Source organism: Phyllostomus discolor, chromosome 5 (genome assembly GCF_004126475.2).
Source record: "Phyllostomus discolor isolate MPI-MPIP mPhyDis1 chromosome 5, mPhyDis1.pri.v3, whole genome shotgun sequence".
Classification (NCBI taxonomy): domain Eukaryota; kingdom Metazoa; phylum Chordata; class Mammalia; order Chiroptera; family Phyllostomidae; genus Phyllostomus; species Phyllostomus discolor.
Window position 1 is genome coordinate 127,143,394 of NC_040907.2, and position 17,011 is coordinate 127,160,404.

Consider the following 17,011-nt stretch of genomic DNA (forward strand, 5'->3'; position numbering starts at 1 on the left):
CACCCTTCACAGCAGCCTTTTCCATTGTTGGCTGGTTATGTCTGAGATGAAAGCTGCCTTCCTCCAACTGCTTTCCGCTGGCCTTCCTGCTCTGAATTCTTACAGAGAAACCCTCCTCCTTCCCCCAAACCTCCCAAGGTTACCTACCTATGGTTCTTAGTGAAGAGACAATCACTGTCCCACCAAAGTATAAGAGATGACCCTGGACTTAGAAGTATTTTTATTAAAGCAACATGACCATGATAGAAACTTCAAGTACATGTGCCCTTCAGCTGGGCCTGCTGACATGAGGGAGGCTTTGCAGATTGGTCCACATCCTGGAGAAAGTTAAATAAAGGACATGGGATCTGATCATAACTCTGACCCAAGCCTCCCAGCTCAGTGACACCTCTCCCATGTGGTTTGTGTCAAATCCTGCCTTTGTGATTTGGCTGATGAAGAAGAAATATTTTGGGATTGCATATTTAAACTGCCAATGCTTTACACAGGTATTAACTACTTCACAGCCCAGGGCCTACTTTGTTTCTGGAGAAAACAATCCTCGGAACATGTTTGGGTTATTCCGAGGCTCCTCATCACACCCAGACAACTGTATGGTCACGCACACATCCACTGAACCACTCTGCATATGGAATCCCAGCCTGCCTGCATTCGGACACTACCCAATTTCTTCTCCAGTTGAGAAAGTGAAGTCAACTCTAGATAATTCTGCTCCAAAGAACACACTAATGAAAAATCCAACTCAGAGAAAACAAACTGTGGGTGAGTATAAAAAAGCAGCTTAAATTCTCTTTCCAGTTTGTACTCTCACACTCTCCCAGCATCCTTCACAACAGGAAGAAGAGGGCAAAGGCCTGGCCAGTCCATTTCAGAGACAGCCAGACTGATGCCCAGGGAGAAGCACAACACAAAGACCTGCCTCTCTGTCCGGTCATCTCACAAAACATAACGTCAAAAGAAACTTACTATGAAATGGGGTTGTGACACTTCTTGCTGTGAAGACGGCATTTGGAGAGTCCCATCGGGAGAACAGCTCACCCGTCTGAGGCTGGATCACAGCCTCTCTATGCTCTTGATAATGTCAGACAAAAATGTGACCACATGCTCTTAAACGGGCTTTCCACCAGCAGAGAGGGTGCTCATCTGCCCACCATCCTGTAACAACAGGAGCCAAGCTTCTGTTTCATTTTTACCAGAAAAAAAAAGACTCCATCCTACCACAAGAGTCATTGAATTCAAGCCTCTTCACAGAGGAAGCAAAAGACTTCCTAATCTCAAGCAAAAAATGCCAGCTATGCACTCCCACAGGGCTCCAGTCCCCGGAGGCGCAGGGCACCGGGGCTATCACAATACCCTCCTAGCTGCTCTACAGTTTAATTCCCTTTTGTGCAAAAACTCCAGACACGGTCCAACGGTTCAGATCCAAGCTTTAATCCGGGACAGTCCACCCTGTTTTTGCCCCAGAAGCATTCTCTGACCTCGCAAGCAGACTCAGAAATCTGGACACACTGGCATCTGAGGCCCAGAGACTCATCACATAGTTCTGTTTGAGAGGAGACAGGAATGTCCCGCTTGCTCCAGCGAATGTTGACTTCTGTGTACCAGGCACAGGAGGGAAAGAGGGTGGGTGAGCTGTGGGAGGAGAGTACAGGGCAGAGCCGATAGACAAAACCCAGATTAAGACACGAGTACCCACGGTAAGAGAGCCAGGCAGCCATAATGTGAGCACTAGGCGCTTCATGGTAGGTGTTCAGGAGCCAGAGGAAATGTGGAGTGGTCCTAAGAAGATGGATGTGACCTGGGATGCTGGCTCACCTGTCATTTTCCCTGGGAAATGTCCATCTTCTTTCTTCCACCCCCTCAGCCCTAACCCACCATCATATTTATTTTTGTGCCCAGTCCTGGCCCCTGTCCCTCCACCATTCACTGTAAGACAAACTTTTTATCAGCACTGTGATACCTTATGAACAGTATTTTATTTACACTTATAAGAAACAAACAGTGACATAAAGCATAGTGGTTATCCATGACGTACTGTTAATCCAAGAAAGCTAGACACAGAATAATGTGTAGAGTTCCACTTCCGTTACCACCGCCGCAAATAAAAACAACTATATCCATGTGTGTCGACTATACCATACGAAATGTCTGTTTTTGTAGATGAAAAATGATGTTTAGAGAAGAGTGACTGAAAATCTCCTCCTGCCCCTCTCTGCATATAACTGGAGATAATCCTTTCTGCTCCTTCACTAGGGGCAGGGATATCTCGGACCCCAGTACCAAGGCCCATGGACTCACACCAGGGGCTAAGCCCTGCCTGGGTCAGCTGGTAAGGTCTGCCTCGCCTCAGGCGCCACTCACCCACCCCAAGGGCTAGGAGAGACCAGAGTACATGAGAGAATGCTAAAATACTCGTCTTTGCAGGGAAAGGATACATCCACCGATTCCCCGCCCCCATCCCAGGAAATACTTGCCAAAAGAAAGATGGTGACTTATTACCACACAGTACAGACTATTAAAATGAAGAGCATCTTTACACAAAGGGGGGCTCTACCAGAATGGTAAAAAAGAAGATACTAAATTTCTAATAAATTGGCCTCTAAATATTTAAAGCAAAAATTGTTAGACCTACAGGAAAAATCTGACAATTGCATATTTTAGGAGGAGGTTTAAACACATTTCTCTCTGTTGTTAGGCCAAACAGACAAAAATCAACAAATATATGGAAGATTTGACCAACAAGTGAACAAGTTTAATCCAGTAGACATATATAGAAGTCTTTATCTAATAAAGGATACATATTCTTTTCAAGCACACATGAAATATTTATAACACAAGCCTATAGATTTCCAAATAATAAATATAATATAGACCAGGGCTTAGCAAACCATGGCCTATAGGCCGAATCCAGCTTTCCACTTGTGTTTGTAATTAAGTTTTACTAGTCCGCAGCTGTATGAATCCACCTGCATATTGTCTGTAGCTACTTTCATGCTGTAATGGAGCAGCACATGTGGCCAACAAAACCTGAAAATATTTATTTTCTAGCCCCTTACAGAAAAAGTTTGCCAATTCCTGATATAGACAATATTCAACAATAAAAACACAATTATGTTAGAGATTAATTACAAAATAATAAACTTTAAAACTTCATATTTTTGGAAAGTACAAAACTACAAACTGAAAAGCTCTTTTAAATAGCTAAGTGAAACAAGAAATCATAATGGGAATTTAAAGTCTTTAAAACTGGTGGTTAGGATGTGAAATGTAGAAGCCGACCATTGTACTCATGGTAACAATAGAAAACAAATGAATAAACTGAAAAAATTATACTTCTTTTTAGAGACACTGGAAAGCTATGAGTACAAAGAAGGCCAATGGAACCAAATTCCAGAGCAGACAGAGCCCGTCCAAGGTGAGGGGACACTGGGGACTGCCTCCCTCTCGGAGGGCAGGTGCTGAGCCTGGGCACGGCCCGGGAGAACCCGGGCGTCAGAGCAGAGGCAGCCCGCTCTGAGAGAGCAAGTCAGCCGGCCTCACAGCCACGCGGGCTGCCTGGGCAAAGCAGAGCCTGGGGAAGAGCAAGTGCGCGCTGGCTCCCCCACCGGCCAGCACTCCGGGATGTTTCCTGTGTGCTGAGCAGTAGAGGAGACTCGGGGCTAGAGGAAATTCAGAGAGAGATTTCCTGAGATATTATTATGTTTGGGAAAGAGAAGTCTGCTTGAAGGGAGGGCCTGTAAAGAACACAAGACGGACATCACTCTCAGGATATTTGAAACTGAAGGCAAATTCATCCAGCTCAGTATCAGACTGAAGTGAGTCTGAAAAAATTGAAGAAATGAGTCCACCATCTAGCTGCCTCAAGGAAGAAAAGGTTCTTCTCTCCCTGGGAGAAAATATAATCTACTTCAAACTCCAGGGCTGTTATACATAATGTACAAAGATAGATAGATAGATAGAGATACTAATACAAAAAAGTAGAAAAATGTGACCCATACACAAGGGAAAAAATAGACAATAAAAAAGTCCTACAGGGCTTCTGGGTATTTATCTAAAAGGATCATTTCTTGCTATTTATTTAAAAGAATCATTTCCCTTAGATAAGTTATCTTCATCTACATGTTCATTACAGCATTATTAGCAATTGCCAAGACATGGAAACAACCTAAGTGTTCATCAGTGGGTGAATGGATAGAGAAAATGTGGTGTCCATATACAATGGAATATTATTCTTCCATAAAAAAGAAGGAAATCCTGCCATTTGCAACAACCAGAATGGGCCTTAAGGGTGTTACGAGAAGCTAAATAAGTCAGACAGATAAAGACAAATACTGTACACTCTCAATTATATGTGGAATGTAAAAAAAGCCCAAAACCCTGAATCACAGATACAGAGGATGGATTAGTAATTACCAGGGAGGGGGGTCAGGGAGTTAAAAATATTAATAAAAGTAATGGAAAAGTATGTGACTGGATATAAGATCAATGATATAAATCAATTGTATATCTTTGCATCAGCAACCAAACAATTAGGGTCTAAACATTTTTTAAAGGGCTTCATTTATACTCACGACAAAACTATAAACTACATAAGAATAAACCAAAGGAAAAAAGAGTGCAAGCCCTATGCAGAAAATTACAACACTTTCGGATGTTGTTTCGGAAAACATCAGAGAAGACCTACATCAGTGGGGAGACACCCCAAGGCAACAGCTAGGCAGAAACAGCATCTTAAAAAGGTCTCTCCCCCACACTGATCTACAGACGCAACGCAACGTCAATACAATTGCCAACAGGGTGTTTTTGTTTTTTGTGGAATTTAATTAGTTGACACGTCATCAGTGGAAAACAAGGGACTATTTAAAAGAGATAGCTTGCAAAACTATATGGGGAAGAAATGAAATTGTTTCTGACTCATACCATAGATAAAAATCATCTTCACTTAAACTAAAAACTAAATGTCAAAAACAAAACTTTAAATTTTTTTAGAAGACAGTACTAATAAGATCTTTCTGACCTTGAGGGTAAGGAGGGATTGGTTAAATAAGACACACACAAAAAATGCTAATTTTTAAAAAAAGGATGAGACTCTTGACAATATTACATATAGAACTATGCTACTCAAAACCTTAAGGAAAATGAAAATACAAGCTGTAAATGATAAGATATTTGAAATACCTAAAACTGACAAGGGACTAGATCCACAACACAGGGGTGGGCAAAAGTAGGTTTATAGTTGTGAGTATGCAAGACAGAGTTTATTTTTGTATTATTTATTAATTATTGTATTATTTATTTATAACTGTAGATCTACTTTTGTTCTCCCCAGTATATAAGGAATTCCTACAAATCAATAAAAAAGGCTCAGTTCAGTATAAAAATAGGCAAAAGTGATGAATAAAACATTTAACAGAAGGGAAACATTTGGTCAATAAACATATGATGAGATGTTAAATCTCAGGTAAACATAAGTTAAACCATAATTACACATGACTACCCACTTATTAGAGGGTCTAAAATTAAAATGACCAACCAATCCAGTGTTCGCAAATATGTGAAGAAACTCGAACATTCCTATACTGTTGATGTGAATATAAAATGGTTCAACAACTTTGAAAAGCAGTTTTTCTTTTGTCTAAAAATTTAACCAAAAGCAGACAACTGTAATTGAACAACAATTAATTAATCAATCAATCAATCAATCAATCAATTAAAGTTTAACCAAAAGACCTAGCTATTGTAATCCTAGGTATTAATCCAAGAGAAATGAAAGTACATGTCCATACTAAGAATTGTATATAACACTCTTGCTGCTTAAATTGCAATAGCCAAAAACTGGAAACAACCCAAATACCTATGAATAGGTGAATGGATAAGCAAACTGTGATATATCCAAGAATCAGAATATTCAACAATAAAAGTAATGAATTCTTGATACTTGCAACAACATGAATCATATATCGAAATAGGTATACTAAGCCCTGGCTACTGTGACTCAGTTGGTTGGAGCATCATTCTGTAAACTGACAGGTCTCGGGTTTGGTTCCCAGGCAGGGCACATGCCTGGGCTGTGGATTCATCTCTAGTCTTGGCATGTGTGAGAACAGTCCCCAGTTGAGTGCACAGGAAAGGCAACCAGTCACTGGATGGTTCTCCTCCTCTCTCTCCCTCCACTGCCCCCTCACTCTAAAATCAGTAAGCATGTCCTTGGGTGAGGATTAAAAAAATAAAAATAGGTATACTGAGTGAAAGAAGCCAGATTAAAAAAAGTAAACCAACTATATGCTTCCATTTATATAAAAGTCTAGAAAATGCAAACTAAATTTTATAGAAACAGGAAGCAAATCTAATAGTTACCTGAGTATGGGGGAAGAAATAAGAGGTGGGAAGGAGGGGTCACAAAGGGTCACAAGGAAACTTTTTATGGTAATTGACACATTCAATATCTTGTTTGTGGTAATGTCATCAAAACATATCAAATTATATACTTTAAATATGCAGTTTACTTTATGTCAAGATATAAAGTTTGCTGTTGTTAGACTCTAACAGAATAATTCCTTTTAGAGAGAAAATCCCTCTTTTTATTCAAACACTTCAAGGGGGCTTTTTGGTTGAGAAAGGTAAGGTTTGAGATAGGAGTGGACTGATACCATAGGAGAGTCACCTGCTCTGTAAAACAAACCAAGAGAGACCTGGCTGGTATGGCTCAGTGGATTGCATGTTAGCCTGAGGGCCTGTGAATGAAAGGTTGTGGGTTCAAATCCCAGTAAGAGACCATGCCTGTGTTGTAGGCGAGGTCCTCAGTTGGGGATATGTGAGAGGTGGATGTTCCTTTCTTATACTGGTGTTTCTTTCCCTCTCTTTCTCCTTTCCTTCCCCTCTCTTTAAAAATAAATAAATCTTTTTTTAAAAAAGCAAAATAAATTTTTCATTTTATGTGAGTTGTCTAGAATTCAGAGAAGAGAAGACAAGAAAGAAGTCTCCAGAGAACATGGGAAGAATCTGTACAACACGGGAGCCAGCAGAGCTCACGGAGAAAGATGGGCAGTGGAAAACTCTCTGGGGTGGGGATGGCCATAGAACTTCGTTATCCAATACTCATGTTTACAGTGTTGCCTATTCTGTGAAGTAGTCCCTTCCATGATCCCCGAACCTTTGGTTAAGTCTGTTCCAGACACTGGCCATGAGTTAACAGTGTTTTGGAGAATCAAAGAGGAAGGGACGGTTCCATGTACCAGCCAAAACAGAGAGAGAGGCAGCAGCCACAGGACTTTTGAGGGTGGCTGAGACGAGAAGCAAGCTGGAGCAGGGATTAGAGGAGGCACCGGAGGGTATAAGCATTCCCTTCAGGAATTGTTGGAATCTGAGGCCTTACTGCAGAATGTGGGGTGGAGAAATGAGCCATTTTGTTTGAGAATTAAAGGAAAAGTTTACTCCAGAGAATGGCTTCTTCGGAATACCTCGCTGATCCTAGAACATGCTTTGGGAAGGGCTGCGCTAGACCATGCTAACTACCAAAGAGGTGACTCAATGGAAACTGGGCCATGTAGAGACTGTGGTGTGAATGACACCCCTTGGAATTGCCTCTTGTGGTGGTAATGCATCTCTGCTCTTTAGACCAGTGCCCCCAAACTATTCTCAATGGTGTACCTTTGTTTTTATCTTTCTTTCTCATATTAAAAAACACACACACACAATTTTTAAAGTATTTTTCACTTTCTCCCCAGCTTCATTCTGTCCCTAGCTGCACCAGAAATGAATTAAACTCCTCTACCCTAATTGCCCCTCCTAGTTCACCCCAAATATGGGCTATCAGATCCCTCTTTTATTATCCAACTTCTCCCAAGTCCTCACCTTCTTCTAATAAAATATGCTTTACCAAGAGTTTCAACTGTAAAACAGCAAGAGAGGGACTGCCAAGACAGTGGGGGTGCAGGGAAGTGGGTGTGAGAAATTCGTTTCCCCCAATTGCCATTCATTAGCCAACTAAAGTCAGACCAATGGGAATCAGGTCACTTGTTCCACCGAGTCAGAGTCAGGGAGAAAATGTAGTTCTTAAATCTGTGTTCATCTCTTCTTTCTAGTCAAAAAGTTTACAGGGAGAAAGTAACCACAGGACCAGAAAATGTAGATGAAGATGCTGTTCCCAAGAGGAAAAGTGTGTGGGCTCATGGGAGGATCATTTACCTTGTTGTGTGGTGTGGTGGCTGGTCTTGCCTAGGAAACTTTGAAAAGTTAGCCCTCCATCGTCCCAGGTGTTTCGGGGCCGGACCTGTCCCAGGACAGCAAGCCGCTGTCTGCTCTCTTTGCAGTTCCGTTATGGGTCAAGGACTCTGTGATGCCATCAATCAGTCAGAATGTGCAAAGTTGCCTGGATACCTTGGGTTACAGACCATGGCTGGCCATCTTGCCAAACATGTGCTGAGAGACCAGGCTGTGGGAGAATGTGGTGGTGCGGCTACCTGAACCTGGGTCAGATCACCTGTCTAAGCAGATGGCAAAGGGAGAGACCCCTAGCAGAACCAGGGGCGGGGGCGCGGGGCTGGGAGCTGGAGGCGTCTTACCAAGGAATGGGAGACCTCCACAAGGATGACAAGGACAACAAGGTTTGGGGTTCACTAAGACAAAAATCTGACCATGAAACATTTCCCCAAAGAGACATAACCCTAAAATACAAAAGGATAAATTTAAGAAATCCATACAACCTCTCTCCAAGGACATATAACCCTAAAACACAACAAAGTTCATTTTGATTAATCTAGCACCTGCCCACTGCAGTATCTGTTTACTGAATGTATGAAAAAAAAATTTCCCAGTGAACCTCACTCCCTGGTCTGTCCCCAGTTCTAGGGGGCCTCTCCCTCACTCTTTTAGACTGTGGGATCACGTGATAGTCACTGGAAGTATGCATTCAAATGAAATTTGGATAATCTGTTAAAGGTATTGTAGAAGATACCCCGTACATTTCCCCCTGTTGGTAAGAAGGCTGGACTGGAGAGACGCTCTCAGCAACTCTGTGCCCCTTATTCCGCCAGCAGAGCATGAAGTTACCAAGCGCGCCTCCCAGGTAAAACAGTAATACCTCATGCAAAGATTCTTAGGAAGTAAAATACTTTTTATTCATTTACTGGATTTCCTATACCCAACAGTCCTTAAAACTAGTATCAACAATAGCAGCACAAACCACCTGTAAAATGAAAAACAGGTGCCCCAAAGACGCGCCCCCCAATGGCACACACATATTGAGAAAAAGTCCCACAGGGTGTCGACACTGTTCCCTGTGAGCAAGGCCAGCTTCCCACAGGCTCCCCGGCAGTCCAGCCCTCCACATCCTGGATATTCCAGTCTTTGGAGTCAACATGACAAGTTAGGGACAAGTTAGATTAATCTCCAGCTGACGACATAAGTCCCCAGCCCTACAACATGTGCAACGTGACAAGTAGGGGGCCCAGTGAGCTACAGCAAAGGCCAAAGCACAGCCAGGGGCGCTCAGCCTGCCGGGCCACAGGGGCAGATGGCGCACACTGCCAAGTGCAGTGGCCACAAGACCCAAAGCCGTGGAGAACTCACAGGTCAGCTCTCAACTGAGAGATTTACTGAAAGGGGATGATGTCTCAAGCCACATGCTTTGATTTTACAAGCTGGCTCATCTTGAGCCCAAATATACCAAATAGAGATATCAAGTACTGCCCTTGAAAACCAGAAACAAAAGCTAAGAATACTCAAGAACTTGGGGTTCTCTTCTGGCTACCCAGAAGGCGAAGTCGGCCAGAAGCCCGCCTGTTGGTCCTGGACCCACTCATCTGCTGGAGGGAAGGTTGGTCAGAACCCGAGGCGCATCGGCCGACCAGGAGGGCTGCCTAGTTGTCCTGCGCCTGCTGCAACCTCTTGGCCACGGCGGTGATCAGAGCTGCTCCCTTCCCGCTGCCATCTTCGGAAAGCAGGAACGTCACGTCACATCGAGGGGCCAGGTCCTTCACAGTTTCCTGCAGTATCGTAGAAAAGCTGTAAAAAAGGGAAAAGAAAACCTTCATCAGCCCTGACATTTGGAATCAGCATATTCATAAATTATTTCAAATTAGTTTGTTGCTTCCAGTTTGCTTCTCAAGGTTCTAGAAGAGCTTACCATTTCATCAGTAGCTGTTTTAATATTACCTTTTACTGAACAATGCTAATGCCACAGAATATGCTAGATGTTTGACATGCAGAATATCAAAGTGTAATAAATAGTAGTTTGAAAATAATTATTGCTATCTTCACTACATAAATAAATTGATGCTCCAAAGGTAAGAAACTTGTCCAAATTTATACAACTAATCAGTTTATTAAGATCTGGACCAGGCCAGTCTTTTTCCAAACCTCACATTTTTTGTTCAAATTTTCCCCAAATTTTTATTTTCAAAATTTCCAAACTTAAAGAACAGTTCAAGTACCTCTATACCTTCTGCCTAGACTCAACAAAGTTAAAATTTTGTCCTGTTTGCTCTATCCATCCAACCATTTATTTGTCTCTCCCTCCATTAATTTCCCCCTAAAGCACACAGCCTTAATCACAACACTTGGCCTCTCACAACTAGCACTTGTGATAATAAATCCGTTGGAATCAACATCCTGGGAGCCAGTTACCAGGCCAGTCTGTGGGATCATGTATGTTTACCAAAGGCCTGGGCATCTGGGCTGCAGCTGCTGGGATCCTGGGTTACTGTAGTGGTACTGATGTTGGCCATCTCTGAGGCCCAGCACGCCAGAGCAGGTTCTGAACACAACTCGAACACAGCACCAGTGGGTGACTCGGGCACTGTGTTAGACTGGCACTCAATCCACTGAGCCACTCCAGCCAGGGCTGTTTATCTTTTTTAGAGACTGGCAAACTGTGTTCCCACCAGCAGTACATCAGGGCTCCAATTTTATCACATCCTGCCCAACACTTGTTACTGTCAGTCTTTTTTATTATAGCCATCCTAAGTGGGTGTGAAATGCTGTTTCACAGTTTTGATTTGCATCTTCTTAGTGACTAATAATTCTGAGCATCTTTTCAAGTGTTTATTGGCCATTTGTAGATCTTCTTTGGAGAGATGTCATTTGTTAATTAGGTTACTTGTTTTTATTTTTGAGTTGTTTTGTGTTGTGTATATATTCTAAATATAAGTCCCTCATCAGATACATGATTGCAAATATTTTCTTCTTTCTTTTCAACTTGTATGATGTATAAAAATATTTTATTTTAATGAAGTTCCATTTATCTATTTTTTATTTTGTTCCTTATGCTTTTGATGTCATATTTTAGACCACTGCCTATTCCAAGGTCACAAAGATTTACACCTACATTTTCTTTTAAGAGTTTTATAGTTTTAGGTCCTAATTCAGGTCTTTGATCCATTTTGAGTTAATTTTTGTACATGGTGTGAGGTTGAAGTCCAACTTCATTGTTTTCCATGTGGAGATCCAATTATTGCACCATTTGTTAAAGAGAATATTTTTCCCCATCGAATGGCCTTGGTATCCTTGTTGAAAATCAACTGGCCATAAATGTGTGGGTTTATTCCTGGACTCTCAATGTCTATTCCAATGGCATGTATATTTAATCTTTATGTCAGTACCATACTGCTTTGATTACTGTAACTTTAGAGTATGTTTTTAAATAGAGAAGTATGACTTCTTCAGTTGTGTTCTTCTTTGAAGATTGTTTCAGCTATTCTGAATTCTTTGCATTTGCATTTGAATGATAGAATCAATTTGTTGATTTCTGCAAAGAAGTGTGCAGGGATTTCAATAGTGGTTATGTCTGATCTGAAGATCAATTTGGGAAGTATTGCTATCTTAATATTAAGTGTTCCAATCCATTAACACAGTTGTCTTTCCATTTATATAAGTCTTCTTTAATTCCTTTCAATGATGTCATAGTTTTCAATGTACAAGTTTTGCATTTGGTTTGTGAAATTTATTACTAAGTATTTTATTCCTTTTACTGCTGCTGTAAATAAAATTATTTCCTTAAGTTTCACTTTTGGATTATTCACTGCTAATGCATAATTAGATTTTGTATATTGATCTTGTATTCTGAAACCCTGCTGAAGTTGTTTATTAGTTCCAAGAGTTTTGTGTGTGTGGATGCCTGATAATTTTCTATATTCTAAGTCATGTCTGTCATCTGTGAACAAAGATAGTTTTATTTTTGCCTTTCTAACATGGATGCCTTTCACTATCTTTTCTTGCCTAACAGTGTTGACTAGGCTTACCCATGATCTTCCCCTTGAGGTCACACATTTTGGGTCTGGTTCTTACAAACCTCTCCTTGAATTAAGATTTGACTGATAGACAGACATCACAAACCATCTAGAGGCAGCATTAGCAGCAGTACAATGTTGACCAGCAGTGGCGAGAGAGGACATCCTTGTCTTGTTCCTGATCTTAAAGGAGAAGCATCCAGTCTTTCACCAGGAAATATGATGTCAGCTGAGGATTTGTCATAGATGTTCTTTGCCAGGTTGAGGAAGTTTCCTCATTCCTAGTTTGCTGAGTACTTTTCATCTTGGAAGGTGTTAGATTTTACCAAGTGCTTTGTCTGTACTTATTGATATGATCATGTGGTTTTGTTCTTCAGTCAAGTCATGGTTCAAGGGAGGGGCTTATAGGAACCACAACAAAAATACATGATCTCAAGGAAAAAGCAAGAGAAGATACCACTTGGTTATTTCACACAATTAGCATCACAGGAAGGGCTAAGGAACAAGGATTATAATAATAAGTTCATGTATACATTTCCACATGATTGGAAATTTCTATAGGCTTGTTAATATTTTTTCTTTTCACCAAAATGAAATGTAAAACTCGAAATGAAAATAAAAGTTATAGCTTTTGTCATTGACATTTCTGTGATGTTCCATGCTTGCTACACAGACTATTTAACTTAATCCTCACAACAATCTACAAGGCAGGTATAATTTTTGTCCTTATTTAACAAGGTAAGAAACTGGCTTTAGGTCTCCCAGCTACTAAGTGGGAGAGCCAGGATTCAAACTCATATTGCCTGACGGGCTCTTAATCCTTCTGTCCACTTATTCTGAGCTAAGAAAATTATAAGCAGCTCCTACTTGACAATGCTCTATATTACACAAAATAGTCAGTTTTCATTTCTCCCCTGAGAGGACAATGAGAATGTGTTGATAATCATCACTTGGGTTTACTGAGCACTGTGTGAAGCACGTTACAGGTATTAACCCTGTAACCTTCACGTAGCTCTGTGAGGCAGAGGCTACTACAGCCCACCTTTCACAATGAAAAAGCTGGGGTTCAGAGGGGATTCCCACAGCATGCTACCAGGAAGCAGAGCCACCAGGGCTCAACCCTGTCTGTCCAATTCAACAGGCCCACTCTCGAACTCAGCACCCTCCCGCCCCCGCCCTCTGCAGGCACTCACTGAGGGTGCAGCTTGTACAGGGTGCCGTCCACGCCCACAGTGATCTTCAGGTGCTCAAGCCCCTGGTCTTTCCTCCTTTTCTCCACGATGGCGGCCATGCCCGCACCACAGAGCTGGGCAGCCCGACGGGACACAGCTCCACACACCTCCTTCACCACGATGCTGTCCTCGCATGTGCTATCCAAGCCGAGCTGCTGCAGGATCCTCCTCACCTGGAGCAGGGCCAGCCGGTCGCTGCAGGCAAGCAGAACAAGATGTCAGTACCTACTTTGGGTGCCCTTGAATCTGCCCCACATGGCTCACAGCCCCCCACCCCTAGATGTCCTGGAAGGAGAAAGAAAATTATCCAGACCATGGCTAAGTTGGAGCAGAATGCCACCCCCAGGAAGTCCCATTCATGCTTAAAAAATAAAGTGTGAAAACCTCTTATGTTAGGTGTGTTCAAACCTATTATCTCATTAGGAGCTATTACTAATTTCAGTAAACGATACATCAAGGATCCATTTTTCAGAAGAGGAATCTGAGGTGCAGAGTGCTAGAGACTTGCCCACAGAGACTAGAGAGCAGGATTCACACACACACCTTCTCGCACCACATCTAGCCAGCCTTCCCACTGAGCACACTAGCTTCTGGTACTCTGGCCCCGTTCAGCTGGCCAACGGTCCTTTTGCAACTATTCTGATTTTATGCTTTCTCTCCGCAACTAGACTACATGCTCTTTGAGGGTAGGACTGTAGTCTCACTAGTAGCCGGTCAGGGCTGTGTACGTTCAATGGGCAAATGAATAAACGACCACACGATGCACAGTCAGCATCTTGGTAAATGGGAACCTGCTAGGCCATGCAGAGAAGCAGCCATTGTGGGGACCCGTTAGCCTGGACTCTATATTCTGCTTATCTTGCAGTGAACTTAGAGAGCTCTGACTCCCCAGCTGAAGAAGGGGAAGTTATAGCCTGGACTGTCTCACATACTACCTAGGGGAGAAGAGCATGATAAAGAGAGAACAGCTGAGAAACAAACTCTGTGATTATATAGCAGATTCAACAGGTACATGGGGGTGTAGCCAGGCAATAAAATCTGTAGACCTAAAAGGTGAGTTTATATTTAATGCTATGAAAAGTGCTCATGATGTATTAAGTAGAAAAATAAATTATAAAAACATTATGTGCCATATGACCTTGGTTTGTTTTTGTTTTTAAATAATGTTTTTCCTTGAACAACAACCATAAAAAGCAGAAGGAAATCTATTCAGATGCCGGTAGAATTACCAGTAATCCTTATTTTCCTTCTTTTGCTTATGACTGAGCAATATTAGTACAGGAAGAAAAAAGTGGGGTTGTATTAGCATGTATAAAATTTCTTCCATAGTGTAGTCCTTCACAGTTTACCTAGTTCTTTCATATATGTTCCCTTCCTCGATCCTCAGAGCAATCCTTGGGGTTAAGCAGAAGAGCAATTATTTTTTTATAAGAGGAAATTAGGGTCCAGAGAGGTGAAGCTACCTGCCTCAGATCACACAGCACAACCCAGGTAAGCAGTAGAGATGAATGTTAAGCTCAGGCTCTGGGACTGTAAACTCAGGATTCTTCCCCTGAGAATCACTGTCCTGCCCATTCAACAACATGTTTTGAAATGGGCCACAGTCAGCATAGCACCTACTATCTCCCCATCAGCACTAGATGGGGATTATCTTCTTTTATTCCATAAAGGCTTTTTTTTTAAAAAGCCTGTAGGAATCAAAGCATCCGAAGCAGACACCTTCAGTGGCAGGTGCAAATATCTGTGGAGGCATCCAGGTCCTGACAACTTGCTTTGTCCAGAACAACTTTCTTTGTATTCAAAAAAGCAAGGCAAAATATGTCTGTTTATCTCTTGCACACAAGCAAGAAACTATTTCTCCCACACAAAAGAGACCCCTCTGGTCACCAAAGGTGATGACTTTAAACTTGTACCTTTGGATCTGATGAGTAGAAGACCAGACCAAAAAAAAAAAAAAAAAGAATGCCAAATGTTTGCTAATCAACACTTCAGAAACAAAATCACTGCCCCTGCTGCTGCTGCTGCTGACTCTACCCACCACCTCCTCCTTAAACAGCAAGAACTCCTCTGCAACAGTCCATCCGATTTCCCTCGTGAAGTGCACTGCTTTCATTTATGAAGAGTTTTCTTGCCCTGAGTGGTATGGCTCAGCTGGTTGAGCATCATCCCACAAAGAGAAAGGCTATTGGTTTGATTCCCGGTCAGACCCGCTTAGGGTCTGAACCTGCCTGGCTTGCAGGTTCAGACCCTAAGAGGCAACCCATCAATGTTTGTCTCACATCAATGTTTCTCTCCCTCCCTTTCTCCCTCCCTTCTCCTCTCTCTCTAGAAATAAATAAATAAAATCCTTAAAAAAGAAAGAGTTTTCTTTTTTTTTCCAAAATGATTTTTGGCTTCTTGGCACCTGGCCATAAAGGCCAGGAGAATTAAATGAAGGAATGAAAATTGAGAAAAATCCCAAACACGCACACTCCGATAACAACCAGGGCTGGTAGGAAAAGCAGTGAAACTGGCACACCTGCGCATAACTGGTGGTAGTGGGATCTGGAACTGCCTTTTTAAAAAAGTGTGTCCATAGGGAAATGCCTCTTTTAGCCAAATGCTTCTACTCCTGAGGCAGTAATTCATGAGATGCAAATGACTATGTATACAAAAACAATAATTATGGTGTTACACAGAATGGTAGAAACCTAAAGGGGGAGTTTAGTAAATTATAGTATAGCAACCTAATGCAACATGAGGCAGCCATTTACAATAATTACACCAAAGAATCGATCTGGGGGAGTTTCTCTTTCTAGAAGCATCCCAGCTACTAAACGCGGAAGGAGTGACAGCACTGTCACCACTTTACAATCTCCAGTGAAATCATGGATCTAAGCAGTGAGCACCAGTAACTGCTTACATCGTAAAACAGAGACGGACAGACAACGCAGTACGCCTGTGAAATGTTCTTGTCTAAAACTCAGCACAGAATCTAACCATGTGTCTGGGTCTAACTATTAAGTTTGCAGGAAATACAAGGGACAGAAGAAAACACTAAATGCTGTGATGATCAAAATTTGTAACATAGGAAACTCATAGGATAAAAGGACAGCTTCTTTGTCAAATACATGTGAAACAAGAGAGGGAGGGAACATCAATTGATTGAAAAAATATTTTAGAAAACATATCAAGCAAATTGCCCCAACTGGTCTGGTTCAGTTGATTGGGTGTTGTCCCACAAAGTGAAAGGTCACCGGTTGGATTCCTAGTCTGGGCACACGCCTGGGTTGTGGGTTTGGTTTCCAGTTGTAGTCGGGGCATATATACAAGAGGCAACCAATCTCACATCGATGTTTTTCTCTCCCTCTTTCTCCCTCCCTTCAACCCTCTCTAAAAATAAATAAATAAAATATTTAAAAATATATCAACCAAATGTAATGTATGGACCTTATTTGGATACTGAGGTAAACAAACTGTAAAAACCATTATTTTTAGGTAATTTTGGAAATGGGAACACTGACGGGATATTTTATAAGATTAAGGTTAACGTTTTCTGGCCTAAGCTAACTC

General features: G+C 41.8%; 1 protein-coding gene across 1 annotated transcript in view; it reads right to left on the reverse strand.

Moving 5' to 3' along the window:
- Positions 1 to 9,094: 9,094 nt before the first annotated feature.
- The window catches only part of HKDC1 (hexokinase domain containing 1), a 44,688-nt gene continuing 36,771 nt past the window's right edge, over positions 9,095 to 17,011 (reverse strand). The window contains exons 17-18 of the mRNA XM_028512449.2: positions 13,421 to 13,654; positions 9,095 to 10,005 (exon numbers count right to left, since the gene is read on the reverse strand). Of these exons, the coding sequence (XP_028368250.1) occupies positions 9,861 to 10,005; positions 13,421 to 13,654 (379 nt within the window). The 3' untranslated portion in view covers positions 9,095 to 9,860. The remainder of the gene's footprint in view (positions 10,006 to 13,420; positions 13,655 to 17,011) is intronic.